The sequence below is a fragment of the Columba livia genome, unplaced genomic scaffold, assembly GCF_036013475.1.
Source record: "Columba livia isolate bColLiv1 breed racing homer unplaced genomic scaffold, bColLiv1.pat.W.v2 Scaffold_616, whole genome shotgun sequence".
In the NCBI taxonomy this organism is placed as follows: Eukaryota; Metazoa; Chordata; class Aves; order Columbiformes; family Columbidae; genus Columba; species Columba livia.
This window is the reverse complement of record NW_027043653.1, coordinates 1-27,789: the sequence shown is the minus strand read 5'-3', so window position 1 is coordinate 27,789 and position 27,789 is coordinate 1. Positions and strand designations below refer to the sequence as shown.

Sequence of the window (27,789 nt, the reverse complement as noted above, 5' to 3'; positions counted from 1 at the left end):
GGGGGACACGGGGTCATGGGGGGTCACGGGGTCATGGGGGGCACGGGGTCATGGGGGACGTGGGGGGGTGGGGGGGACACGGGGTCATGGGGGGTCACGGGGTCATGGGAGGTCACGGGGACATGGGGGGATATGGTGAATATGGGGGACATGGGGCATATGGGGACATGGGGGTCATGGGGGACACGGGGTCATGGGGGGTCACGGGGACATTGGGGTCACAGGGGACATGGGGGACACAGGGGACATGGGGGGATATGGCAGATATGGGGGACATGGGGTCATGGGGGGTCACGGGGACATGGGGTCACGGGGGACATGGGGGACAGGGGGTCATGGGGGACACGGGGTCATGGGGGTCACAGGGGACATGGGGGACACGGGGTCATGGGGGTCACGGGGTCATGGGACATGGGGGACATGGGGGGATATGGCGGATATGGGGGACATGGGGCATATGGGGACATGGGGGTCATGGGGGACACGGGGTCATGGGGGACACGGGGTCATGGGGGATGTGGGGGGATATGGGGGGTGTGGGGGACATGGGGGTCATGGGGGACATGGGGTCATGGGGGTCACAGGGGACACGGGGGTCACGGGGTCATTGGGGGACATGGGGGTCATGGGGAATGTGGGGGTCATGGGGGGATATGGCGGATATGGGGGACATGGGGCATATGGGGACATGGGGGACATGTGGGACATGGGGACATGGGGGACACGGGGTCATTGGGGTTACAGGGGACATGGGGTCATGGGTGACATGGGGACATGGGGGGACATGGGGGATGAGGGGTCATGGGGGTCATGGGGAATATGTGGGACATGTGGGACGTGGGGGACACGGAGGGGACACGGGGGTCATGGGGGGACATGGTGGTCACGAGGGGACTGGGGACAGGGTTGGGGACCTGGGGTTGGTGACAGTGGGGAGAGGCACCAACAGACACCTTGGGGTCCCTGGGGACACTGGGGGTGGCCCTGGGCTGTGACCCCCATGTCCCCATAGTGGCCATGTCCCCCTGTCCCCATGTCACCATGTCCCCATGGTGGTCGTGTCCCATGTCCCCTGTCCCCATGTCCCATGTCCCATGTCCCCATGTCCCCATGTCCCCATAGTGGCCGTGTCCCCCTGTCCCCTTGTCCTCCTGTCCCCATGGTGGCCGTGTCCCGTGTCCCCCTGTCCCCATGTCCCCATGGTGGCCACGTCCCCATGTCCCCATGTCGGCCACGTCCCCTGTCCCCATGTCCCTCTGTCCCCATGGTGGCCGTGTCCCCTGTCCCCATGTCCCCATGATGGCCGTGTCCCATGTCCCCATGTCCCCATGGTGGCTGTGTCCCATGTCCCCCTGTCCCCATGTCCCCATAGTGGCCATGTCCCCTGTCCCCATGTCCCCATGTCCCCATAGTGGCCATGTCCCGTGTCCCCCTGTCCCCATGTCCCCATAGTGGCCATGTCCCGTGTCCCATGTCCCCATAGTGGCCATGTCCCGTGTCCCATGTCCCCATAGTGGCCGTGTCCCGTGTCCCATGTCCCCATGTCCCCATGGTGGCCGTGTCCCATGTCCCGTGTCCCCATGGTGGCCACGTCCCGTGTCCAATGTCCCCTTGTCCCCATGGTGGCCATGTCCCGTGTCCCCCTGTCCCCATGTCCCCATAGTGGCCGTCTCCCATGTCCCCATGTCCCCATGGTGGCCATGTCCCGTGTCCCCCTGTCCCCATGGTGGCCGTGTCCCCTGTCCCCTTGTCCCCATGTCCCCATAGTGGCTGTGTCCCCTGTCCCCCTGTCCCATGTCCCCATGGTGGCCATGTCCCGTGTCCCCTGTCCCCTGTCCCCATGGTGGCTGTGTCCCCCTGTCCCCTGTCCCCATGGTGGCCGTGTGTCCCGTGTCACCTGCGCCAGCAGCCGCCGGTTGTCCCCGAGCCAGCTCTCCCGCATGTCGGCCTTGCGGTGGAACCGCTGCGCCAGCTGTTCCAGCTGCTCCTGCCGGATCAGCGCCGTGCGCAGCGCCAGCTCCCGCGCGTGCTCCGCCCGCTCCAGCCCCGCCCACGCCTGGGACACACGGGTGACACGGGGACACGGGTGACAGCGCCAGCTCCCGCGCGTGCTCCGCCCGCTCCAGCCCCGCCCACGCCTGGGACACGGGGGACATGGGGACACGGGGGACATGGGAACACGGGTGACACGGGGACACGGGTGACATGGGGACACGGGGACATGGGTGACACGGGGACACGGGTGACATGGGGACACGGGTGACATGGGGACACGGGTGACAGCGCCAGCTCCCGCGCGTGCTCCGCCCGCTCCAGCCCCGCCCACGCCTGGGACACGGGTGACATGGGGACACGGGTGACACGGGGACACGGGTGACATGGGGACACGGGTGACACGGGGACACGGGTGACAGCGCCAGCTCCCGCGCGTGCTCCGCCCGCTCCAGCCCCGCCCACGCCTGGGACACGGGTGACATGGGGACACGGGTGACACGGGGACACGGGTGACATGGGGACACGGGTGACAGCGCCAGCTCCCGCGCGTGCTCCGCCCGCTCCAGCCCCGCCCACGCCTGGGACACGGGGGACATGGGGACACGGGGGACATGGGAACACGGGTGACACGGGGACACGGGTGACATGGGGACACGGGGACACGGGTGACATGGGGACACGGGTGACATGGGGACACGGGTGACATGGGGACACGGGTGACAGCGCCAGCTCCCGCGCGTGCTCCGCCCGCTCCAGCCCCGCCCACGCCTGGGACACGGGTGACATGGGGACACGGGTGACACGGGGACACGGGTGACATGGGGACACGGGTGACACGGGGACACGGGTGACAGCGCCAGCTCCCGCGCGTGCTCCGCCCGCTCCAGCCCCGCCCACGCCTGGGACACGGGTGACATGGGGACACGGGTGACACGGGGACACGGGTGACATGGGGACACGGGTGACAGCGCCAGCTCCCGCGCGTGCTCCGCCCGCTCCAGCCCCGCCCACGCCTGGGACACGGGGGACATGGGGACACGGGGGACATGGGAACACGGGTGACACGGGGACACGGGTGACATGGGGACACGGGGACATGGGTGACACGGGGACACGGGTGACATGGGGACACGGGTGACATGGGGACACGGGTGACAGCGCCAGCTCCCGCGCGTGCTCCGCCCGCTCCAGCCCCGCCCACGCCTGGGACACGGGTGACATGGGGACACGGGTGACACGGGGACACGGGTGACATGGGGACACGGGTGACATGGGGACACGGGGACATGGGTGACACAGGGACACGGGTGACATGGGGACACAGGTGACACGGGGACATGGGTGACATGGGGACACACGGGTGACACGGGGACACAGGTGACATGGGGACACAGGTGACATGGGGACATGGGTGACATGGGGACACGGGTGACATGGGGACACGGGGGACATGGGAACACGGGTGACACGGGGACATGGGTGACATGGGGACACACGGGTGACATGGGGACACGGGTGACACGGGGACACGGGTGACACGGGGACACGGGTGACATGGGGACACGGGTGACAGCCCCAGCTCCCGCGCGTGCTCCGCCCGCTCCAGCCCCACCCACGCCTGGGACACGGGGGACATGGGGACACGGGTGACATGGGGACACGGGTGACAGCACCAGCTCCCGCGCGTGCTCCGCCCGCTCCAGCCCCGCCCACGCCTGGGACACGGGGGACATGGGGACACGGGTGACACGGGGACACGGGTGACATGGGGACACACGGGTGACACGGGGACACAGGTGACATGGGGACATGGGTGACATGGGGACACGGGTGACATGGGGACATGGGGGACATGGGAACACGGGTGACACGGGGACATGGGTGACATGGGGACACACGGGTGACATGGGGACACGGGTGACATGGGGACATGGGTGACACGGGGACACGGGTGACATGGGGACACGGGTGACAGCGCCAGCTCCCGCGCGTGCTCCGCCCGCTCCAGCCCCGCCCACGCCTGGGACACGGGTGACATGGGGACACGGGTGACACGGGGACACGGGTGACATGGGGACACGGGTGACATGGGGACACGGGGACATGGGTGACACGGGGACACGGGTGACAGCGCCAGCTCCCGCGCGAGCTCCGCCCGCTCCAGCCCCGCCCACGCCTGGGACACACGGGGGACATGGGAACACGGGTGACACAGGGACACGGGTGACATGGGGACACAGGTGACACGGGGACATGGGTGACATGGGGACACACGGGTGACATGGGGACACGGGGGACATGGGAACACGGGTGACACGGGGACATGGGTGACATGGGGACACACGGGTGACATGGGGACACGGGTGACATGGGGACATGGGTGACACGGGTGACATGGGGACACGGGTGACAGCGCCAGCTCCCGCGCGTGCTCCGCCCTCTCCAGCCCCGCCCACGCCTGGGACACGGGGACATGGGGACACGGGTGACACGGGGACACGGGTGACAGCGCCAGCTCCCGCGTGTGCTCCGCCCGCTCCAGCCCCGCCCACACCTGGGACACGGGGACACGGGTGACACAGGGACATGGGTGACACGGGGACACAGGTGACACGGGGACATGGGTGACATGGGAACACGGGTGACACAGGGACACGGGTGACATGGGGACATGGGTGACACGGGGACACGGGTGACATGGGGACACGGGTGACAGCGCCAGCTCCCGCACGTGCTCTGCCCGCTCCAGCCCCGCCCACGCCTGGGACACGGGGGACATGGGGACACGGGTGACACGGGGACACACGGGTGACATGGGAACACGGGTGACATGGGGACACAGGTGACAGCACCAGCTCCCATGCATGCTCCACCCTCTCCAGCCCCGCCCACGCCTGGGGACACACGGGTGACACCACTGTCACCACCCCAACACCACTTTGACACCCCGATGCCACCACTTTGACACCCCAATGTCACCACCTTGACACCCTGATGTCACCACCTTGACACCCTCAGGTCACCTCTTTGACAACCTGACATCACCACCTTGACACCCCAATGTCACCAACTTGACAGCCAATGTCACCCTGATGTCACCACTTTGACACCCCAATGTCACCAACTTGACAGCCAGTGTCACCTTAATGTCACCCTGATGTCACCACTTTGACACCCCAATGTCACCAACTTGACAGCCATTGTCACCTTAATGTCATCCTGATGTCACCACTTTGACACCCAAATGTCACCACTTTGACACCCCAATGTCACCGCCTTGACAGCCAGTGTCACCCTGATGTCATCCTGATGTCACCACTTTGACACCCTGATGTCACCACCTTGACACCCTCAGGTCACCACTTTGACAACCTGACATCACCACCTTGACACCCCAATGTCACCAACTTGACAGCCAGTGTCACTCTGATGTCACCACCTTGACACCACAATGTCACCACCTTGACACCCCAATGTCACCACCTTGACCGCCAGCGTCACCCTGATGTCACCACTTTGACATCCCAATGTCACCACCTTGACACCCTGATGTCACCAACTTGACAGCCAATGTCACCCTGATGTCACCACTTTGACACCCTCAGGTCACCACTTTGACAACCTGACATCACCACCTTGACACCCCAATGTCACCAACTTGACAGCCATTGTCACCCTGATGTCACCACCTTGACACCCCAATGTCACCAACTTGACAGCCAATGTCACCCTGATGTCACCACTTTGACACCCAAATGTCACCACTTTGACACCCTGATGTCACCGCCTTGACACCCTCAGGTCACCACTTTGACACCCCAATGTCACCACCTTGACAGCCAGTGTCACCCTGATGTCACCACTTTGACACCCAAATGTCACCACCTTGACACCCTCAGGTCACCACTTTGACAACCTGACATCACCACCTTGACACCCCAATGTCACCGCTTTGACACGCTGATGTCACCACTTTGACAGCCAACGTCACCCTGATGTCACCACTTCGACGCCCTGATGTCACCACCTTGACACCCCAATGTCACTGCCTTGACATCCAATGTCACCCTGGTGTCACCGCCTTGACACCCTGATGTCACTGCAATGTCACCACAATGTCACCACCTTCTCCAGCCACTGTGCCCACCCCCACCGCCGTAATGTCCCATTGTCCCCCTGATGTCCCCAATGTCCCCATGTCCCTGTGTCCCCAAGTCCCCCAATGTCCCCATGTTCCCTGATGTCCCCATTGTCCCCAATGTCCCTGGTGTCCCCAAGTACCCCGATGTCTCAATGTCCCTGATGTCTCTGAGTCCCCCAATGTCCCCAGTGTCCCCCATGTCCCCCCATGTCCCTGGTGTCCCCCAATGACACCAGTGACCATGTGTCCCCCCATGTCCCCAATGTCCCCATTGCCGCCAATATCCCCAATGTCCCCATGTCCCCCAATGTCCCCATGTCCCTGATGTCCCCAATGTCCCCATGTCCCCTGTGTCCCCCTATATCCCCCATGTCCCACAATGTCCCTATGACCCCATATCCCCCAATGTCCCCATGTCCCCTGTGTCCCCCTATATCCCCCATGTCCCCCAATGTCCCTATGTCCCCATATCCCCCAGTGTCCCCATGTCCCCCCAGGTCCCCATATCCCCCAATGTCCCCATGTCCCCATTGTCCCCCAATGTCCCCCATGCCCCCAATGTCCCCCATGTCCCCCATGTCCCCATTGTCCCCATGTTCCCTCATGTCCCCAATGTCCCCATATCCCCCAATGTCCCCATGTCCCCATTGTCCCCAATGTCCCCATATCCCCCAATGTCCCCATATCCCTGATGTCCCCAATGTCCCCATATCCCCCAATGTCCCCATGTCCCTGATGTCCCCAATGTCCCTGATGTCCCCAATGTCCCCATGTCCCTGATGTCCCCAATGTCCCCATGTCCCCTGTGTCCCCCTATATCCCCCATGTCCCCCAATGTCCCCCATGCCCCCAATGTCCCCCATGTCCCCCATGTCCCCATTGTCCCCATGTTCCCTCATGTCCCCAATGTCCCCATATCCCCCAATGTCCCCATATCCCCCAATGTCCCCATGTCCCTGATGTCCCCAATGTCCCCATATCCCCCAATGTCCCCATGTCCCTGATGTCCCCAATGTCCCCAATGTCCCCATGTCCCCTGTGTCCCCCTATATCCCCCATGTCCCACAATGTCCCTATGACCCCATATCCCCCAGTGTCCCCATGTCCCCATATCCCCCAATGTCCCCATGTCCCCTGTGTCCCCCTATATTTCCCATGTCCCCCAATGTCCCAATGTCCCCATATCCCCCAGTGTCCCCATGTCCCCCCAGGTCCCCATATCCCCCAATGTCCCCATGTCCCCATTGTCCCCCAAGTCCCCATTGTCCCCCAATGTCCCCCATGCCCCCAATGTCCCCCATGTCCCCATTGTCCCCATGTTCCCTCATGTCCCCAATGTCCCCATATCCCCCAATGTCCCCATGTCCCTGATGTCCCCAATGTCCCCATGTCCCTGATGTCCGCAATGTCCCTGATGTCCCCAATGTCCCCATGTCCCTGATGTCCCCAATGTCCCCATGTCCCCTGTGTCCCCCTATATCCCCCATGTCCCCCAATGTCCCAATGTCCCCATATCCCCCAGTGTCCCCATGTCCCCCCAGGTCCCCATATCCCCCAATGTCCCCATGTCCCCATTGTCCCCCAATGTCCCCCATGCCCCCAATGTCCCCCATGTCCCCATTGTCCCCATGTTCCCTCATGTCCCCAATGTCCCCATATCCCCCAATGTCCCCATGTCCCTGATGTCCCCAATGTCCCCATATCCCCCAATGTCCCCATGTCCCTGATGTCCGCAATGTCCCTGATGTCCCCAATGTCCCCATGTCCCTGATGTCCCCAATGTCCCCATGTCCCCTGTGTCCCCCTATATCCCCCATGTCCCACAATGTCCCTATGACCCCATATCCCCCAGTGTCCCCATGTCCCCATATCCCCCAATGTCCCCATGTCCCCTGTGTCCCCCTATATCCCCCATGTCCCCCAATGTCCCCCATGCCCCCAATGTCCCCCATGTCCCCCAATGTCCCCCATGTCCCCATTGTCCCCATGTTCCCTCATGTCCCCAATGTCCCCATATCCCCCAATGTCCCCATATCCCCCAATGTCCCCATATCCCTGATGTCCCCAATGTCCCTGATGTCCCCAATGTCCCCATGTCCCTGATGTCCCCAATGTCCCCATGTCCCCTGTGTCCCCCTATATCCCCCATGTCCCACAATGTCCCTATGACCCCATATCCCCCAGTGTCCCCATGTCCCCATATCCCCCAATGTCCCCATGTCCCCTGTGTCCCCCTATATCCCCCATGCCTCCCAATGTCCCTATGTCCCCATGTCCCCCAATGTCCCCGGTGTCCCCGTGTCCCTCACCCTGTTGATGTCAGCCGGCAGCCGCCCGTCCCCGGGCGCCCAGACGCGCTGGTTGTTGCTGCGCATGCGGCTCTGCAGCGAGAACAGCAGCACCTCCAGGGCGCCCTTGGCCGTGAACCTGGGGACCAAGGCACGACGAGACCCCCCGGTCACCCCAGGGCACCCAAACACCCCTGGGACCCCCCCAGTCACCCCGTGGGACCCCCCATCAACACCCCATGGGAACCCCCATCAACACCCTGTGAGACCCCCCATCAACACACCATGGGAACCCCCATCAACACCCTGTGAGACCCCCCATCAACACACCATGGGAACCCCCATCAACACCCTGTGAGACCCCCCATCAACACCCTGTGAGACCCCTCATCAACACCCCATGGGAACCCCCATCAACACCCTGTGAGACCCCCCATCAACACACCATGGGAACCCCCATCAACACCCTGTGAGACCCCCCATCAACACCCCATGGGAACCCCCATCAACACCCTGTGAGACCCCCCATCAACACACCATGGGAACCCCCATCACCCCAGGGGACCCAAACACCCCTGGGACCCCCCATCAACACACCATGGGAACCCCCATCAACACCCTGTGAGACCCCCCATCAACACACCACGGGAACCCCCATCACCCCATGGGACCCAAACACCCCTGGGACCCCCCCAAACACCCCATGGGACCCTGTCACCCCATGGGACCCCCCCATCAACACACCACGGGAACCCCCATCAACACCCTGTGAGACCCCCCATCATCACACCACGGGAACCCCCATCACCCCATGGGACCCAAACACCCCTGGGACCCCCCCAAACACCCCATGGGACCCTGTCACCCCATGGGACCCCGAACACCTGTGAGACCCCCATCAACACCCCATGGGACCCCCAGAACACCCCATGGGACCCTGTCACCCCGTGAGACCCTGAACACCCATGAGACCCCCATCAACACCCCATGGGACCCCCCAGAACACCCCATGGGACCCCGTCACCCCGTGGGACCCCCCATCAACACACCATGGGACCCCCAGAACACCCCATGGGACCCTGTCACCCTGTGGGACTCCCCCAATCACCCCATGGGACCCCATCACCTCGTGGGACCCCCCATCAACACCCCATGGGACCCCAATCACCCCGTGGGACCCCAAACACACCACGTGGGACCCCCCCAATCACCCCATGGGACCCTGAACACCCCATGGGACCCCCCAGAACACCCCATGGGACCCCCCATCAACACCCCATGGGACCCCAGAACACCCCATGGGACCCTGATCACCCCATGGGACCCCAGAACACCCCAAACCTGGGGGGGACACATGAGACCCCCCAGAACACCCCATGGGACCCCCCTAACACCCCAGACCTGGGGGGACACACATGTCTCAGGGGGTCCCATGGGGGGTTTTGGGGTCCCATGGGGGGTTTTGGGGTCCCAGGGGGGGGTTTGGGGGTCCCATGGGGGTTTTGGGGGTCCCATGGGGGGTTTTGGGGTCCCAGGGGGGGGTTTGGGGTCCCAGGGGGGTTTGGGGGTCCCAGGGGGGTTTTGGGGTCCCATGGGGGGTTTTGGGGTCCCGGGGGTCTCACCGCGGGGGTTTCTCGGTGGTGCGGTAGCTGCTGAACACCTGGAGCTGCCCCTGCAGCCCTGGGTGTCCCAGGGGAGTTTGGGGGTCCCATGGCTGGTTTTGGGTGTCCCAGGGGGGTTTGGGGGCCCCAGGGGGGTTTTGGGGGTCCCAGGGGGGTTTGGGTGTCCCAGGGGGGTTTGGGGGCCCCAGGGGGGTTTTGGGGGTCCCAGGGGGGTTTTGGGGTCCCGGGGGGGTTTGAGGGTCCCATGGGGGGTTTTGGGGGTCCCGGGGGGGTTTTGGGGTCCTGGGGGGGGTTTGGGGGTCCCAGGGGGGGTTTGGGGGTCCCATGGGAGGTTTGGGGGTCCCGGGGGAGTTTGGGGGCCCCAGGGGGGGTTTTGGGGGTCCCAGGGGGGTTTGGGGATCCCGGGGGTCTCACCACAGGGGTTTCTTGGTGGTGCGGTAACTGCTGAACACCTGGAGCTGCCCCTGCAGCCCTGAGGGTCCCAGGGGAGTTTGGGGGTCCCATGGCTGGTTTTGGGGGTCCCAGGGGGGTTTGGGGGTCCCAGGAGGGGTTTGGGGTCCCATGGGGTGTTTTGTGGCTCCCGGGGGGGGTTTTGGGTGTCCCAGGGGGGTTTGGGGGCCCCAGGGGGGTTTTGGGGGTCCCAGGGGGGTTTGGGGGCCCCAGGGGGGGTTTGGGGTCCCATGGGGGGTTTTGTGGCTCCTGGGGCGGGTTTTGGGTGTCCCAGGGGGGTTTGGGGGCCCCAGGGGGGTTTTGGGGGTCCCAGGGGAGTTTTGGGGTCCCGGGGGGGTTTGAGGGTCCCATGGGGGGTTTTGGGGGTCCCGGGGGGGTTTTGGGGTCCTGGGGGGGGTTTGGGGGTCCCAGGGGGGGTTTGGGGGTCCCATGGGAGGTTTGGGGGTCCCGGGGGAGTTTGGGGGCCCCAGGGGGGGTTTTGGGGGTCCCAGGGGGGTTTGGGGATCCCGGGGGTCTCACCACAGGGGTTTCTTGGTGGTGCGGTAACTGCTGAACACCTGGAGCTGCCCCTGCAGCCCTGAGGGTCCCAGGGGAGTTTGGGGGTCCCATGGCTGGTTTTGGGGGTCCCAGAGGGGTTTGGGGGTCCCATGGCTGGTTTTGGGGGTCCCAGGGAGGTTTGGGGGTCCCAGGGGGGGTTTGGGGTCCCATGGGGGGTTTTGTGGCTCCCGGGGCGGGTTTTGGGTGTCCCAGGGGGGTTTGGGGGCCCCAGGGGGGTTTTGGGGGTCCCAGGGGGGTTTTGGGGTCCCGGGGGAGTTTGAGGGTCCCATGGGGGGTTTTGGGGGTCCCGGGGGGGTTTTGGGGTCCTGGGGGGGGTTTGGGGGTCCCAGGGGGGGTTTGGGAGTCCCAGGGGGGTTTGGGGGTCCCGGGGGAGTTTGGGGGCCCCAGGGGGGTTTTTGGGGGTCCCAGGGGGGTTTGGGGGTCCTTGGGGATTTGGGGGTCCCATGGGGGGTTTTGGGCATCCTGGGGGGGTTTTGGGGGTCCTGGGGGTCTCACCGCGGGGGTTTCTCGGTGGTGCGGTAGCTGCTGAACGCCTGGAGCTGCCCCTGCAGCGCCGGCAGCGCCGCCGGCAGCCGCGGGTCGGTGAGCGCCAGCACGGTGCGCTGGATCCAGCCCAGCAGCTCGGCCGCCTGCTCCTCGTAGCGCCCCACGAGCTGCTCGGCCTCAAGCGCCGCATCCAGAACCTGCCCCACGGCCACGGAACCGCCACGTCACGGGTGGGGTGGACCCCCAACCGTCATCCCATCCGGACCTGCTGAGCACCCCCCTTCTAACCCACCCCAGGTAACATTGGTGTTCCACAGGTCTCCCATCCAAGCACTGACCGGGGCCGACCCTGCTTAGCTTCCCAGATCAGGTGTTCTCAGGGTGCTATGGCTCTGTATATATATGGTCTCCCATCCAAGCACTGACCAGGCCCGACCCTGCTTAGCTTCCCAGATCAGGTGTTCTCAGGGCGCTATGGCTGTGGATATACACGGTCTCCCATCCAAGCACTGACCAGGCCCGACCCTGCTTAGCTTCCCAGATCAGGGTGCTAGGGCTGTGTATATATGAGTATGTATGTATGTATGGTCACCCATCCAAGCACTGACCGGGCCCAAACCTGCTTAGCTTCCCAGATCACGCATTCTTAGGGTGCTATGGCTGTGTATATACCTATATACACGTATATATCTGTATATATATACATATGTATATACACATAGATAGAAAGATAGATATATATGGTCTCCCATCCAAGCACTAACCAGGCCTGACCCTGCTTAGCTTCCCAGCTCAGGTGTTCTCAGGGTGCTATGGCTCTGTATATATATATGGTCTCCCATCCAAGTACTGACCAGGCCCGACCCTGCTTAGCTTCCCAGATCAGACAAAATCGGTAATTTATGCATACATACATATATATGTTCCCCAACTATATCCTGATATTATCTGAACCCATTTTCCAAGCAGGAGAACCTCTCTGACCTACTGACCACCCACTTCTAACCCACCCCAGGTACCATTGGCCTTCATGGTCTCCCATCCAAACACTGACCGGGCCCGACCCTGCTTAGCTTCCCAGATCAGTTGTTCTCAGGGTGCTATGGCTCTGTATATACATGGTCTCCCATCCAAGCACTGACCGGGCCCGACCCTGCTTAGCTTCCCAGAGCACATGAGATCGGGCGTTCTCGGGGTGCTACAGCTGTATGTATATGTATATATATATGTGTATATATATATATATATGCTCCCCAAGTATATTCTACTCCTTTTTTCAATGGTAAAAGGGCAGGAGAACCTACTGACCCTTCTAATCCACCCCCGATACCATTGGCCGTCATGGTCTCCCATCCAAGCACTGACCGGGCCCGACCCTGCTTAGCTTCCCAGATCAGGTGTTCTCAGGGTTCTATGGCTGTATATGTTATATATATATATATATATACACATACATATACATTTTCCAAGTATATCCCGGTAGTATTTGCACTAACCCCTTTGTTTGTGGTCACCCCGGGTCCCTTTTCACCGCCCCCAACAGCTCGTTCCCAGCTTATCCTGTCTGTCTGTCCATCTGTCCGTCTGCCAGCCCCCCCACCCCGGCCCATCTGTCTGTCCATCTGGCCAGCCCCTGTGCGTGTCCGTCCTGCCGCTGTCTGGCCAGCCCCGCATCCGTCTGTCCAGGCCTCTGTCTGTCTGTCCTGCCCCATATTTGTCTGCCCAGACCTGTGTCTGTTTGTCCAGCCCTCTGTCCGTCTGTCCAGCCCCAGATCCATCTCTCCTGCCCCTGTCCGTCTGTCCAGCTCTCTGTCCTTGTGTCCAGCCCCATATCTGTCTGTCCGGCCCATGTCTGTCTGTCCAGCCCCACCCCCACGCAACCACCTCCCTGCTCTGGCCATCGGTCCATCCCGTCCATCCGTCCGTCCACGCAGACACCCATTGGGCTGTCTGTCTGTCTGTCCGTCCATCCGTCCACGCAGACACCCATTGGGCTGTCTGTCCATCCGTCTGTCCACACAGACACCCACTGGGCTGTCTGTGTGTCTGTCCGTCCATCCATTCACACCTTTGCTCACCTCCCTCCCCCATGGGTCACCACTGGGTCCGTCCTTCCCCGTGTCCGTCTGTCCCCTGTCCGCGTGTCCGTCTGCCCCTTGTCCTGTGTCCACCTGTCCTGTGTCCCTGTGTCTGCCTGTCCCATGTCCCTGTGTCCGTCTGCCCCTTGTCCCTGTGTCCGCCTGTCCCGTGTCCTGTGTCCACCTGTCCCATGTCCCTGTGTCCGCCTGTCCCTTGTCACTGTGTCCGCCTGTCCCTTGTCACTGTGTCCGCCTGTTCTGTGTCCCTGTGTCCGCCAGTCCACGTGTCCATCTGTCCCTTATCCCCGTGTCAGCCTGTCCCTAGTCCCTGTATCCACCTGTCCCTGTGTCCACCTGTCCCATGTCCCTGTGTCCACCTGTCCCTGTGTCCGCCTGTCCCTTGTCCCTGTGTCCGCCTGTCCTGTGTTCCTGTGTCTGCCTGTCCCATGTCCGCCTGTCCCGTGTCCTGGGTCCATCTGTCCACCTGTCCCTTGTCCCTGTGTCCACCTGTTCTGTGTCCCTGTGTCCACCTGTCCCATGTCTGCCTGTCCCATGTCCCCATGTCCGCCTGTCCTGTGTCCCCATGTCCGTGCCTCCCCATGTCTGCCTGTCCCTTGTCCCTGTGTCCACCTGTCCTGTGTCCCCGTGTCCCGTGTCCGTCCCTCTCCATGTCCGCCTGTCCCTTATCCCCGTGTCCGCCTGTCCCATGTCCCCGTGTCCGTCCCTCCCTGTGTCCGCCTGTCCTGTGTCCCCGTGTCCCATGTCCCCATGTCCATCCCTCCCCATGTCCGCCTGTCCCTTGTCCCTGTGTCCGCCTGTCCCATGTCCCTGTGTCTGCCTGTCCCGTGTTCCCATGTCCGTCCCTCCCCATGTCCGCCTGTCCTGTGTCCCCATGTCCACCTGTCCCTTGTCCCCATGTCCGCCTGTCCCTTGTCCCCATGTCCGCCTGTCCCGTGTCCCCATGTCCGTGCCTCCCCATGTCCGCCTGTCCCTTGTCCCTGTGTCCGCCTGTCCTGTGTCCCCGTGTCCCGTGTCCGTCCCTCTCCATGTCCGCCTGTCCCTTATCCCCGTGTCCGCCTGTCCCATGTCCCCGTGTCCATCCCTCCCCGTGTCCGCCTGTCCCTTGTCCCCGTGTCCACCTGTCCTGTGTCCCCGTGTCCCGTGTCCCCGTGTCCGTCCCTCCCCATGTCCGCCTGTCCCATGTCCCCGTGTCCATCCCTCCCCATGTCCGCCTGTCCCTTGTCCCCGTGTCTGCCTGTCCTGCGTCCCCGTGTCCGTCCCTCCCCATGTCCGCCTGTCTCGTGTCCCCATGTCCTGTGTCCGCGTGTCCGTCCCTCCCCATGTCCGCATGTCCGCCTGTCCCTGTGTCCGCCTGTCCCGTGTCCCTGTGTCTGTCCCTCCCCGTGTCCGCCTGTCCCGTGTCCCCGTGTCCGTCCGTCCGTCCGCCGCACCTTGCCGAGGCGCTTCCCCTGGCGCTCCAGCGCCCGGATCCTGGAGCAGCGGTGATAGAGCGCCGACACGTACGTCAGGATGGAGCGCTCGTCCGGCTGCTCCACCGCCACGTCTGCGGGACAGCGGCTGGGACACGCACCCCCAAACCACAAAACACCCCAAAACACCCCAAAACACCCCCAAAACAGCCCCAAAACAGCCCCAAAACAGCCCCAAAACACCCCTCAACACCCCAAACACCCCCAAAACACCCCCAAAACACCCCAAAACTCCCCCAAAACACCCCTAAACACCCCCAAAACACCACTAAACACCCCTAAACACCCCAAAACTCCCCCAAAACACCCCTAAACACCCCCAAAACACCCCTAAACACCCCCAAAACATCCCCAAACTCCCACAAAACACCCCTAAACACCCCTAAAACACCCCTAAACACCCCCAAAACACCCCTAAACACCCCCAAAACATCCCCAAACTCCCACAAAACACCCCTAAACACCCCTAAACACCCCCAAAACACCACTAAACACCCCCAAAACATCCCAAAACCCCCCAAAACACCCCAAAACACCGCAAAACACCGCAAAAAAACCCAAAACACCCCCAAACACCCCAAACACCCCCAAAACACCCCAAACCCCCCCCAAAACACCCACAAAACACCCCAAACTCCCACAAAACACCCCCAAACTCCCCAAAACACCCCTAAACACCCCCAAAACACCCCCAAAACACCCCAAAACACCCCCAAACTCCCACAAAACACCCCCAAACTCCCCAAAACACCCCAAAACACCGCAAAACTCCCCCAAAACACCCCTAAACACCCCTAAAACACCCACAAAACACCCCTAAACACCCCCAAAACACCACCAAACTCCCCCAAAACACCCCAAAACAGCCCCAAAACACCGCAAAACTCCCCCAAAACACCCCTAAACACCCCTAAAACACCCCTAAACACCCCAAAACACCCCCAAAACACCCCAAACACCCCAAAACACCCCAAACACCCCTGAACACCCCAAAACTCCCCCAAAACATCCCTAAACACCCCAAAACTCCCCCAAAACACCCCCTAAACACCCCCAAAACCCCCAAACACCCCCAAACTCCCCAAAACACCCCTAAACACCCCTAAACACGCCCAAAACACCCCCAAAACATCCCCCAAAACACCCCAAAACACCCCAAAACTCCCCCAAAACACCCCAAAACACCCCAAAACCCACCCAAAACATCCCAAACACCCCCCAAACAGCCCCAAAACCTCCAAAACACCCCCAAACACCCCAAAACCCCCAACCCCCCCCAAAACACCCACAAACCCCACAAAACCCCCCAAAACACCCCACAAAATCCCCCAAACACCCCAAAAACCCCTAAAACACCCCCAACCCCCCCAAAACACCCCCAAACATGCTGACACCCCAAAACACCCCAAAACATCCCAAAAACATCCCCCAAACACCCCAAAAGTCCCCCAAAACACCCCCAAAACATCCCCAAACCCCACAAAACCCCCCAAAACACCCCACAAAATCCCCCAAACACCCCCAAAACACCCCTAAACACCTGTAAACACCCCCAAAACACCCCTAAACACCTGTAAACACCCCCAAACACCTGTAAACACCCCCAAACACCCCCAAAACACCTGTAAACACCCCCAAACACCCAGACACCCCAAAACACCCCAAAACACCCCCAAACACCCCCAAAAACCCCCAAAAAACCCCAACCCCCCCCTTCCAAACACCCCAAACACCCCCAAAACCCCCCTGGACCCCTCAACACAGACCCCAAACAGCCCCAAACACAGACCACAAACGCCCCCCAAACACCCCCCAAACACCCCCCAAACCCCTCCAAACCCCTCCCAGGACCCCCCAAGACCCCCCCCCAGGACCCCCCCAAGACCCCCGGGGACCCCCAAACCCCCCTGGCCCCCCAAGTGCTGACCCTCGGGGTCCAGCAGGCGCGCCAGCCCCAGCTCCCGCTCGGCCACGCTGAAGGCGTTGAGCAACCGCTGCTGCGCGCTGCTGCCCCACGGCGCCGGCACCAGCTCCGGCCTGGGGACACAGCGCCCCATAGCGCCCCATAGCGCCCCATAGCGCCCCATGGCTGACCCATAGCTGACCCATGGCTGCCCCACAGCGCCCCATGGCTGCCCCATAGCGCCCCATAGCGCCCCATGGCTGACCCACAGCGCCCCATAGCGCCCCATGGCTGACCCATAGCTGACCCATAGCACCCCATAGCGCCCCATAGCGCCCCATGGCGGTACTGAAGGCGTTGAGCAACCGCTGCTGCGCGCTGCTGCCCCACGGCGCCGGCACCAGCTCCGGCCTGGGGACACAGCGCCCCATAGCGCCCCATAGCGCCCCATAGCGCCCCATGGCTGACCCATAGCTGACCCATGGCTGCCCCACAGCGCCCCATGGCTGCCCCATAGCGCCCCATAGCGCCCCATGGCTGACCCACAGCGCCCCATAGCGCCCCATGGCTGACCCATAGCTGACCCATAGCACCCCATAGCGCCCCATAGCGCCCCATGGCGGTACTGAAGGCGTTGAGCAACCGCTGCTGCGCGCTGCTGCCCCACGGCGCCGGCACCAGCTCCGGCCTGGGGACACAGCGCCCCATAGCGCCCCATAGCGCCCCATAGCGCCCCATGGCTGACCCATAGCTGACCCATGGCTGCCCCACAGCGCCCCATGGCTGCCCCATAGCGCCCCATAGCGCCCCATGGCTGACCCACAGCGCCCCATAGCGCCCCATGGCTGACCCATAGCTGACCCATAGCACCCCATAGCGCCCCATAGCGCCCCATGGCGGTACTGAAGGCGTTGAGCAACCGCTGCTGCGCGCTGCTGCCCCACGGCGCCGGCACCAGCTCCGGCCTGGGGACACAGCGCCCCATAGCGCCCCATAGCGCCCCATAGCGCCCCATGGCTGACCCATAGCTGCCCCATAGCGCCCCATAGCGCCCCATGGCTGACCCATAGCGCCCCATGGCTGACCCATAGCTGACCCATAGCGCCCCATGGCTGCCCCATAGCGCCCCATAGCTGACCCATGGCTGACCCATAGCGCCCCATGGCGGTACTGAAGGCGTTGAGCAACCGCTGCTGGGCGCTGCTGCCCCACGGCGCCGGCACCAGCTCCGGCCTGGGGACACAGCGCCCCATAGCGCCCCATAGCGCCCCATGGCTGCCCCATAGCGCCCCATGGCTGACCCATGGCTGACCCATGGCTGCCCCATAGCGCCCCATGGCTGACCCATAGCGCCCCATGGCTGACCCATAGCTGCCCCATAGCGCCCCATAGCGCCCCATGGCGGTACTGAAGGCGTTGAGCAACCGCTGCTGCGCGCTGCTGCCCCACGGCGCCGGCACCAGCTCCGGCCTGGGGACACAGCGCCCCATAGCGCCCCATAGCGCCCCATGGCTGCCCCATAGCGCCCCATGGCTGACCCATAGCGCCCCATGGCTGCCCCATAGCGCCCCATGGCTGACACATAGCGCCCCATAGCGCCCCATGGCGGTACTGAAGGCGTTGAGCAACCGCTGCTGGGCGCTGCTGCCCCACGGCGCCGGCACCAGCTCCGGCCTGGGGACACAGCGCCCCATAGCGCCCCATAGCGCCCCATAGCGCCCCATGGCTGACCCATAGCTGACCCATAGCACCCCATGGCTGACCCATAGTGCCCCATGGCTGACCCATAGCGCCCCATGGCTGACCCACAGCGCCCCATAGCGCCCCATGGCTGCCCCATAGCGCCCCATGGCTGCCCCATAGCGCCCCATAGCGCCCCATAGCGCCCCATGGCGGTACTGAAGGCGTTGAGCAACCGCTGCTGCGCGCTGCTGCCCCACGGCGCCGGCACCAGCTCCGGCCTGGGGACACAGCGCCCCATAGCGCCCCATAGCGCCCCATAGCGCCCCATGGCTGACCCATGGCTGACCCATAGCTGACCCATGGCTGACCCATAGCGCCCCATGGCTGACCCATAGCGCCCCATGGCTGACCCATGGCTGACCCATGGCTGCCCCATAGCGCCCCATGGCTGACCCATAGAGCCCCATGGCTGCCCCATAGCGCCCCATAGCGCCCCATGGCTGACCCATAGCGCCCCATAGCGCCCCATAGCGCCCCATAGCGCCCCATGGCGGTACTGAAGGCGTTGAGCAACCGCTGCTGCGCGCTGCTGCCCCACGGCGCCGGCACCAGCTCCGGCCTGGGGACACAGCGCCCCATAGCGCCCCATAGCGCCCCATAGTGCCCCATAGTGCCCCATGGCTGACCCATAGCGCCCCATGGGTGACCCATAGCTGACCCATAGCGCCCCATAGCACCCCATGGCTGACCCATAGCTGACCCATAGCGCCCCATAGCGCCCCATAGCGCCCCATAGCGCCCCATGGCTGACCCATGGCTGCCCCATGGCTGACCCATAGCGCCCCATGGCTGCCCCATGGCTGACCCATAGCGCCCCATGGCTGACCCATAGCGCCCCATAGCGCCCCATGGCTGACCCATAGCGCCCCATAGCGCCCCATGGCTGACACATAGGGCCCCATGGCTGACCCATAGCGCCCCATAGAGCCCCATGGCTGACCCATAGCGCCCCATAGTGCCCCATGGCTGCCCCATAGCGCCCCATAGCGCCCCATGGCTGACCCATAGGGCCCCATAGTGCCCCATAGCTGACCCATAGCGCCCCATAGCACCCCATAGCGCCCCATAGCGCCCCATGGCTGACCCATAGTGCCCCATGGCTGACTCATAGCACCCCATAGCGCCCCATAGCACCCCATGGCTGACCCATAGCACCCCATAGCGCCCCATAGCACCCCATGGCTGCCCCATAGCGCCCCATAGCGCCCCATAGCACCCCATGGCTGACCCGTAGCACCCCATAGCACCCCATAGCGCCCCATAGCGCCCCATGGCTGCCCCATGGCTGACCCATAGCGCCCCATGGCTGACCCATAGCGCCCCATAGCGCCCCATGGCTGACCCATAGCACCCCAGAGGGCCCCATAGCGCCCCATGGCTGCCCCATAGCGCCCCATGGCTGCCCCATAGCGCCCCATGGCTGACCCACAGCGCCCCATAGCGCCCCATGGCTGCCCCATAGCGCCCCATGGCTAACCCATAGCGCCCCATGGCTGCCCCATAGCGCCCCATAGCGCCCCATAGCGCCCCATGGCGGTACTGAAGGTGTTGAGCAACCGCTGCTGGGCGCTGCTGCCCCACGGCGCCGGCACCAGCTCCGGCCTGGGGACACAGCGCCCCATAGCGCCCCATAGCGCCCCATGGCTGACCCATAGCGCCCCATGGCTGACCCATAGCGCCCCATAGCGCCCCATGGCTGACCCATAGCGCCCCATAGCGCCCCATAGCGCCCCATGGCTGACCCATAGCTGACCCATAGCTGACCCATAGCGCCCCATAGCGCCCCATAGCGCCCCATGGCTGACACATAGGGCCCCATGGCTGACCCATAGCGCCCCATAGTGCCCCATGGCTGCCCCATAGCGCCCCATAGCGCCCCATGGCTGCCCCATAGCGCCCCATGGCTGACCCATAGGGCCCCATAGTGCCCCATAGCTGACCCATAGCGCCCCATAGCACCCCATAGCGCCCCATGGCGCCCCATGGCTGACCCATAGCGCCCCATGGCTGCCCCATAGCGCCCCATGGCTGACCCATAGGGCCCCATAGTGCCCCATAGCTGACCCATAGCGCCCCATAGCACCCCATGGCTGACCCATAGCGCCCCATAGCACCCCATAGCGCCCCATGGCTGACCCATAGCGCCCCATAGCGCCCCATGGCTGACCCATAGCGCCCCATGGCTGACCCATAGCGCCCCATGGTTGACCCATAGCACCCCATAGCGCCCCATAGCGCCCCATAGCGCCCCATGGCTGCCCCATGGCTGACCCATAGCGCCCCATAGCGCCCCATGGCTGACCCATAGCCCCCCATGGCTGACCCATAGCGCCCCATAGCGCCCCATAGCTGCCCCATAGCGCCCCATAGCGCCCCATGGCTGACCCATAGCGCCCCATAGCGCCCCATGGCTGACCCATAGCACCCCATAGCGCCCCATGGCTGACCCATAGCGCCCCATAGCGCCCCATAGCACCCATAGCGCCCCATGGCGGTACTGAAGGCGTTGAGCAACCGCTGCTGGGCGCTGCTGCCCCACGGCGCCGGCACCAGCTCCGGCCTGGGGACACAGCGCCCCATAGCGCCCCATAGCGCCCCATGGCTGACCCATAGCGCCCCATGGCTGACCCATAGCTGACCCATAGCGCCCCATAGCGCCCCATGGCGGTACTGAAGGCGTTGAGCAACCGCTGCTGGGCGCTGCTGCCCCCACGGCGCCGGCACCAGCTCCGGCCTGGGGACACAGCGCCCCATAGCGCCCCATAGCACCCCATAGTGCCCCATAGCGCCCCATGGCTGACCCATAGCGCCCCATGGCTGACCCATAGCGCCCCATAGCGCACCATAGCGCCCCATGGCTGACCCACAGCGCCCCATAGCGCCCCATAGCTGACCCATAGCGCCCCATAGCGCCCCATGGCTGACCCATAGCGCCCCATAGCACCCCATAGCGCCCCATGGCGGTACTGAAGGCGTTGAGCAACCGCTGCTGGGCGCTGCTGCCCCACGGCGCCGGCACCAGCTCCGGCCTGGGGACACAGCGCCCCATAGCGCCCCCATGGCGACCCATGGCTGACCCATAGCGCCCCATGGCTGACCCATAGCGCCCCATAGCGCCCATAGCGCCCATAGTGCCCCATGGCGACCCATGGCTGACCCATGGCTGACCCATAGCTGACCCATAGCGCCCATAGCGCCCCATGGCTGACCCATAGCGCCCCATAGCACCCCATAGCGCCCCATGGCGGTACTGAAGGCGTTGAGCAACCGCTGCTGGGCGCTGCTGCCCCACGGCGCTGGCACCAGCTCGGCCTGGGGACACAGCGCCCCATAGCGCCCCATGGCGACCCATGGCTGACCCATGGCTGACCCATAGCTGACCCATAGCGCCCCATGGCTGCCCCATGGCTGCCCCATGGCTGCCCCATAGCGCCCCATGGCGGTACTGAAGGCGTTGAGCAACCGCTGCTGGGCGCTGCTGCCCCACGGCGCTGGCACCAGCTCCGGCCTGGGGACACAGCGCCCCATAGCGCCCCATGGCTGACCCATAGCGCCCCATGGCGCCCCATGGCTGACCCATAGCTGACCCATAGCTGACCCATAGCGCCCCATAGCGCCCCATGGCTGACCCATAGCGCCCATGGCTGCCCCATGGCTGACCCATAGCGCCCCATGGCTGACCCATAGCGCCCCATAGCGCCCCATGGCTGACCATAGCACCCCAGAGGGCCCATGGCTGCCCCATAGTGCCCCATGGCTGACCCATAGCACCCATGGCTGACCCATAGCTGACCCATAGCGCCCCATGGCTGACCCATAGCTGACCCATAGCGCCCCATAGCGCCCATAGCGCCCCACGGCGCCCCACGGCGGCGCACCGGTGCCGGTGGATGATGGCGTTGAAGGCGCGTCCGTCCCGCCAGCTCGTGCTGAAGTTCTGCACGTCCACCCCGGGTACTGCGGGACCCCCAGAGCACCCTGACACCCCAAAACAACCTGACACCCCAAAACACCCCGGGCCCCAAACACCCTGGGACCCCAAAACCCCCCAGGACCCCCCAAACCCCCTCGGACCCCCAAAACCCCCTGGGACCCCCCAAAACCCCCAGGACCCCCCAAAACACCCTGGGACCCCCAAAACCCCCTGGGACCCCCAAAACCCCCCAGCACGCCACAAAAGCCCCTGGGACCCCCAAAACACCCCCAAACCCCCCATGAACCCCCAAACCCCGAAGACCCCCCAAACCCCCTGGGACCCCCAAACCCCCCAGGACCCCCAAACCCCCTGACCCCAAAAACCTCTGGAACCCCCAAAACCCCAAGGACCCTAAACCCCCCTGAACCCCAAAACCCCCCCCAAACCCCCATGACCCCCAGGGACCCCCAAACCCCCCCAAACCCCCCATGAACCCCAGGGACCCCCAAACTCCCAAGACCCCCCAAACTCCCTGGGACCTCAAACCCCCGGGACCCCCAAATCCCCCAGGACCCCAAAACCCCCCCAAAACCCCAGGGACTCCCAAACCCCACCCAGCACCCCCAAGCCCCCAGGGACCCCAAAATCCCAGGGACCCCAAAACCCCCCATGACCCCCAAACCCCCCATGACCCCCATGACCCCCAAACCCCCCTGGGACCCCAAAACCCCCATGACCCCCAAAACCCCTGAACCCCCAAACCCCCCATGACCACCATGACCCCCAAACCCCCAGGCACCCCAAAACCCCCCATGACCCCAAACCCCCCTGAACCCCAAACCCCCCAGGGACCCAAAATCCCAGGGACCCCAAACCCCCCATGACCCCCAAACCCCCCTGAACCCCCAAACCCCTCAAACACCCCAGGACCCCGAAACCCCCCCAGGGACCCCAAAACCCCCCATGACCCCCAAACCCCCATGACCCCCATTACCCTCAAACCCCCCAGGGACCCCAAACCCGCCCATGACCCCCAAACCCCCCAGAACCCCCAAACCCCCCAAACCCCCCTGGACCCCTAAACCCGCCCAGCACCCCAAACTCCCAGCAACCCCAAATCCCCCTGGGACCCCAAACCCCTGGGACCCCCAAACCCCCCTGAACCCCAAACCCCCCATGACCCCCAAACCCCCCTGGGACCCCAAAACCCCCCATGACCCCCAAAACCCCTGAACCCCCAAACCCCCCATGACCACCATGACCCCCAAACCCCCCAGGCACCCCAAAACCCCCCAATGACCCCCAAACCCCCCTGAACCCCCAAACCCCCCATGACCCCTGGACCCCCAAACCCCCCAGAGACCCCATGACCCCCAAACCCTCCTGAACCCCCAAACCCCCCAGGGACCCCAAAATCCCCAGGGACCCCAAAACCCCCCATGACCCCCAAACCCCCCTGAACCCCCAAACCCCTCAAACACCCCAGGACCCCCAAACTCCCCAGGGACCCCAAACCCGCCCATGACCCCCAAACCCCCCTGAACCCCCAAACCCCCAAACCCCCCTGGGACCCCCAAACCGCCCAGCACCCCCAAACTCCCCAGCAACCCCAAATCCCCAGGGACCCCAAACCCGCCAGCACCCCCAAACTCCCCAGCAACCCCAAATCCCCCTGGGACCCCAAACCCCCTGGGACCCCAAACCCCCCCTGAACCCCCAAACCCCCAAACCCCCCAGGGACCCCAAAATCCCCAGGGACCCCAAAATCCCCCATGACCCCCAAACCCCCCTGAACCCCCAAACCCCTCAAACACCCCAGGACCCCCAAACCCCCCAGGGGACCCCAAAACCCCCCATGACCCCCAAACCCTTCATGACCCCCAGGACCCCCCTGAACCCCCAAACCCCCCAGGGACCCCAAACCCGCCCATGACCCCCAAACCCCCTGAACCCCCAAACCCCCCATGACCACCATGACCCCCAAACTCCCCAGGGAGCCCAAAACCCCCCATGACCCCCAAACCCCCCAAACCCCCCAGGGACCCCCCAAACCCGTCCAGCACCCCCAAACTCCCCAGAACCCCAAATCCCCCCTGGGACCCCAAACCCCACTGGGACCCCCAAACCCCCCTGAACCCCCAACCCCCCATGACCCCAAAACCCCCCATGACCCTCAAACCCCCCTGAACCCCAAACCCCCCAAACCCCCCAGGGACCCCAAACCCCCATGACCCTCAAACCCCCCTGAACCCCCAAACCCCCCAAACCCCCCAGGGACCCCAAAATCCCCAGGGACCCCAAAATCCCCCATGACCCCCAAACCCCCCTGAACCCCAAACCCCTCAAACACCCCAGGACCCCAAACCCCCCCAGGGACCCCAAAATCCCCCATGACCCCAAACCCTTCATGACCCCCAGGACCCCCAAACCCCCCAGGGACCCCAAACCCGCCCATGACCCCCAAACCCCCCTGAACCCCCAAACCCCCCCAGGGACCCCCAAAACCCCCCATGACCCTCAAACCCCCTGAACCCCCAAACGCCCAAACCCCCCATGACCCCCAAACCCCAACGAACCCCCAAACCCCCCAGGGACCCCAAAACCCCCCATGACCCTCAAACCCCCCTGGACCCCAAAACCCCACCATGACCCCCAAAACTCCCTGAACCCCCAACCCCCCATGACCACCATGACCCCCAAACTCCCAGGGAGCCCAAAACCCCCCATGACCCCCAAACCCCCCAAACCCCCCTGGACCCCCAAACCCGCCCAGCACCCCCAAACTCCCCAGCAACCCCCAAATCCCCCTGGGACCCCCAAACCCCCTGGGACCCCCCCAAACCCCCCTGAACCCCCAAACCCCCCATGACCCCCCAGGACCCCCAAACGCCCCCCGGCCCCCCCAAATCTCACCCCCGCCGTCTTCATCTGGCACCAGAGCAGCAGCGCGTCCTTGGCCCGACCTGCGCTCCCGGCTGTCCGCGCTCTCCACGCTGATGTCCTGGATCTGGGGCACAGGGGTGAGGGGGGGCCCCAAAACCCCCCCGGGGCACAACACCCCCTGGTGGGCAAAACAACCCCGGGGGCAAAATGATGGGGTGGGGGAATGATGGGGGTGGGGAATGATGGGGGTGGGGGAATGATGGGGGTGGGGGGATGATGGGGGTGGGGGGAATAATGGGGGTGGGGTAAATTAATGGGGGTGGGGGAATAATGGGGGTGGGGGAATGATGGGGGTGGGGAATGATGGGGGAGGGGGGATAATGGGGGTGGGGAATTATGGGGGTGGGGGGAATGATGGGGGAGGGGGGAATAATGGGGGTGGGGGGATAATGGGGGTGGGGGGATAATGGGGGTGGGGGGATAATGGGGGTGGGGGGAATAATGGGGGTGGGGGAATGATGGGGGTGGGAATGATGGGGGTGGGGGGGAATAATGGGGGTTGGGGGTAAAATAATGGGGGTGGGGTAAATTAATGGGGGTGGGGGGAATAATGGGGGTGGGGGAAATGATGGGGGAGGGGGTAAAATAATGGGGGTGGGGGAATAATGGGGTGGGGGAATGATGGGGGTGGGGGAATAATGGGGGTGGGGGAAATGATGGGGTGGGGGGAAAATAATGGGGGTGGGGGGATAATGGGGGTGGGGGGAATGATGGGGGTGGGGGGAATAATGATGTGACACCCCCATGGTTGATGTGACACCCCCACAGTTGATCTGATACCCCCATGGTTGATCTGACACCCCCATAGTTGCTGTGACCCCCCGTGGCACCCCATCCCCCCCCCCACCTGGAAGCGCAGCATGATGGTCCAGGATGTGACACCCCCATGGTTGGTGACCCCCAGCCCCCCCCATCCCCCCCCATCCCCCCCCATCCCCCCCTCCCCCACCTGGAAGCGCAGGATAATGGTCCAGGATGTGACACCCCCGTGGTCGATGTGACCCCCCGTGGTTGATGTGACCCCCCCCATCCCCCCCATCCCCCCCCCAACTGGAAGCGCAGGATGATGGTCCAGGATGTGACACCCCCATGGTTGGTGACCCCAGCCCCGCCCCCATCCCCCCCATCCCCCCCCCCACCTGGAAGCGCAGGATGACGGTCCAGGATGTGACCCCCGTGGTTGCTGTGACCCCCCCGTGGTTGCTGTGACCCCCCCATGGTCGCTGTGACACCCCCATGGTCGCTGTGACCCCCCCCGTGGCGCCCCCAGCCCCCCCCCCATCCCCCCTCCCCCACCTGGAAGCGCAGGATGACGGTCCAGGATGTGACACCCCTGTGGTCGATGTGACCCCCCGTGGTCGATGTGACCCCCCCGTGGTTGCTGTGACCCCCCGTGGCACCCCCAGCCCCCCCCCCATCCCCCCTCCCCCACCTGGAAGCGCAGGATGATGGTCCAGGATGTGACCCCCCGTGGTTGCTGTGACCCCCCCGTTGTTGCTGTGACCCCCCGTGGCGCCCCCAGCCCCCCCCCATCCCCCCCCATCCCCCCCCCCCACCTGGAAGCGCAGGATGATGGTCCAGGATGTGACACCCCCATGGTTGCTGTGACCCCCCCATGGGTCGCTGTGACCCCCCCATGGTCGCTGTGACCCCCCCGTGGTTGCTGTGACCCCCCCATGGTCGCTGTGTCACCCCCATGGTCGCAGTGACACCCCCGTGGTTGCTGTGCCCCCCCCGTGCCACCCCCAGCCCCCCCCCCATCCCCCCTCCCCCACCTGGAAGCGCAGGATGACGGTCCAGGATGTGACCCCCCCGTGGTTGCTGTGACCCCCCCGTTGTTGCTGTGACCCCCCGTGGCGCCCCCAGCCCCCCCCCATCCCCCCCCATCCCCCCCCCCCACCTGGAAGCGCAGGATGATGGTCCAGGATGTGACACCCCCATGGTTGCTGTGACCCCCCCATGGTCGCTGTGACCCCCCCATGGTCGCTGTGACCCCCCCGTGGTTGCTGTGCCCCCCCCGTGCCACCCCCAGCCCCCCCCCCATCCCCCCCTCCCCCACCTGGAAGCGCAGGATGACGGTCCAGGATGTGACCCCCCCGTGGACGATGTGACCCCCCCGTGGTTGCTGTGACCCCCCCGTGGCACCCCCATCCCCCCCCATCCCCCCCTCCCCACA

At 64.4% G+C, this 27,789-nt stretch overlaps 1 protein-coding gene across 1 annotated transcript in view; it reads right to left on the bottom strand.

Annotated features, from left to right (window-relative positions):
- LOC135578115 (spectrin beta chain, non-erythrocytic 2-like) overlaps positions 1-23,698 on the bottom strand; it is a gene marked incomplete at its 3' end in the record, with an annotated part of 52,676 nt that extends 28,978 nt beyond the window's left edge. The window contains exons 1-7 of the mRNA XM_065048328.1: positions 23,665-23,698; positions 22,633-22,840; positions 17,036-17,145; positions 15,070-15,182; positions 11,550-11,737; positions 8,446-8,563; positions 1,898-2,056 (exon numbers count right to left, since the gene is read on the bottom strand). Coding sequence (XP_064904400.1) covers positions 1,898-2,056; positions 8,446-8,563; positions 11,550-11,737; positions 15,070-15,182; positions 17,036-17,145; positions 22,633-22,840; positions 23,665-23,698 — 930 coding nt within the window. The remainder of the gene's footprint in view (positions 1-1,897; positions 2,057-8,445; positions 8,564-11,549; positions 11,738-15,069; positions 15,183-17,035; positions 17,146-22,632; positions 22,841-23,664) is intronic.
- Between the last annotated feature and the right edge of the window lie 4,091 nt (positions 23,699-27,789).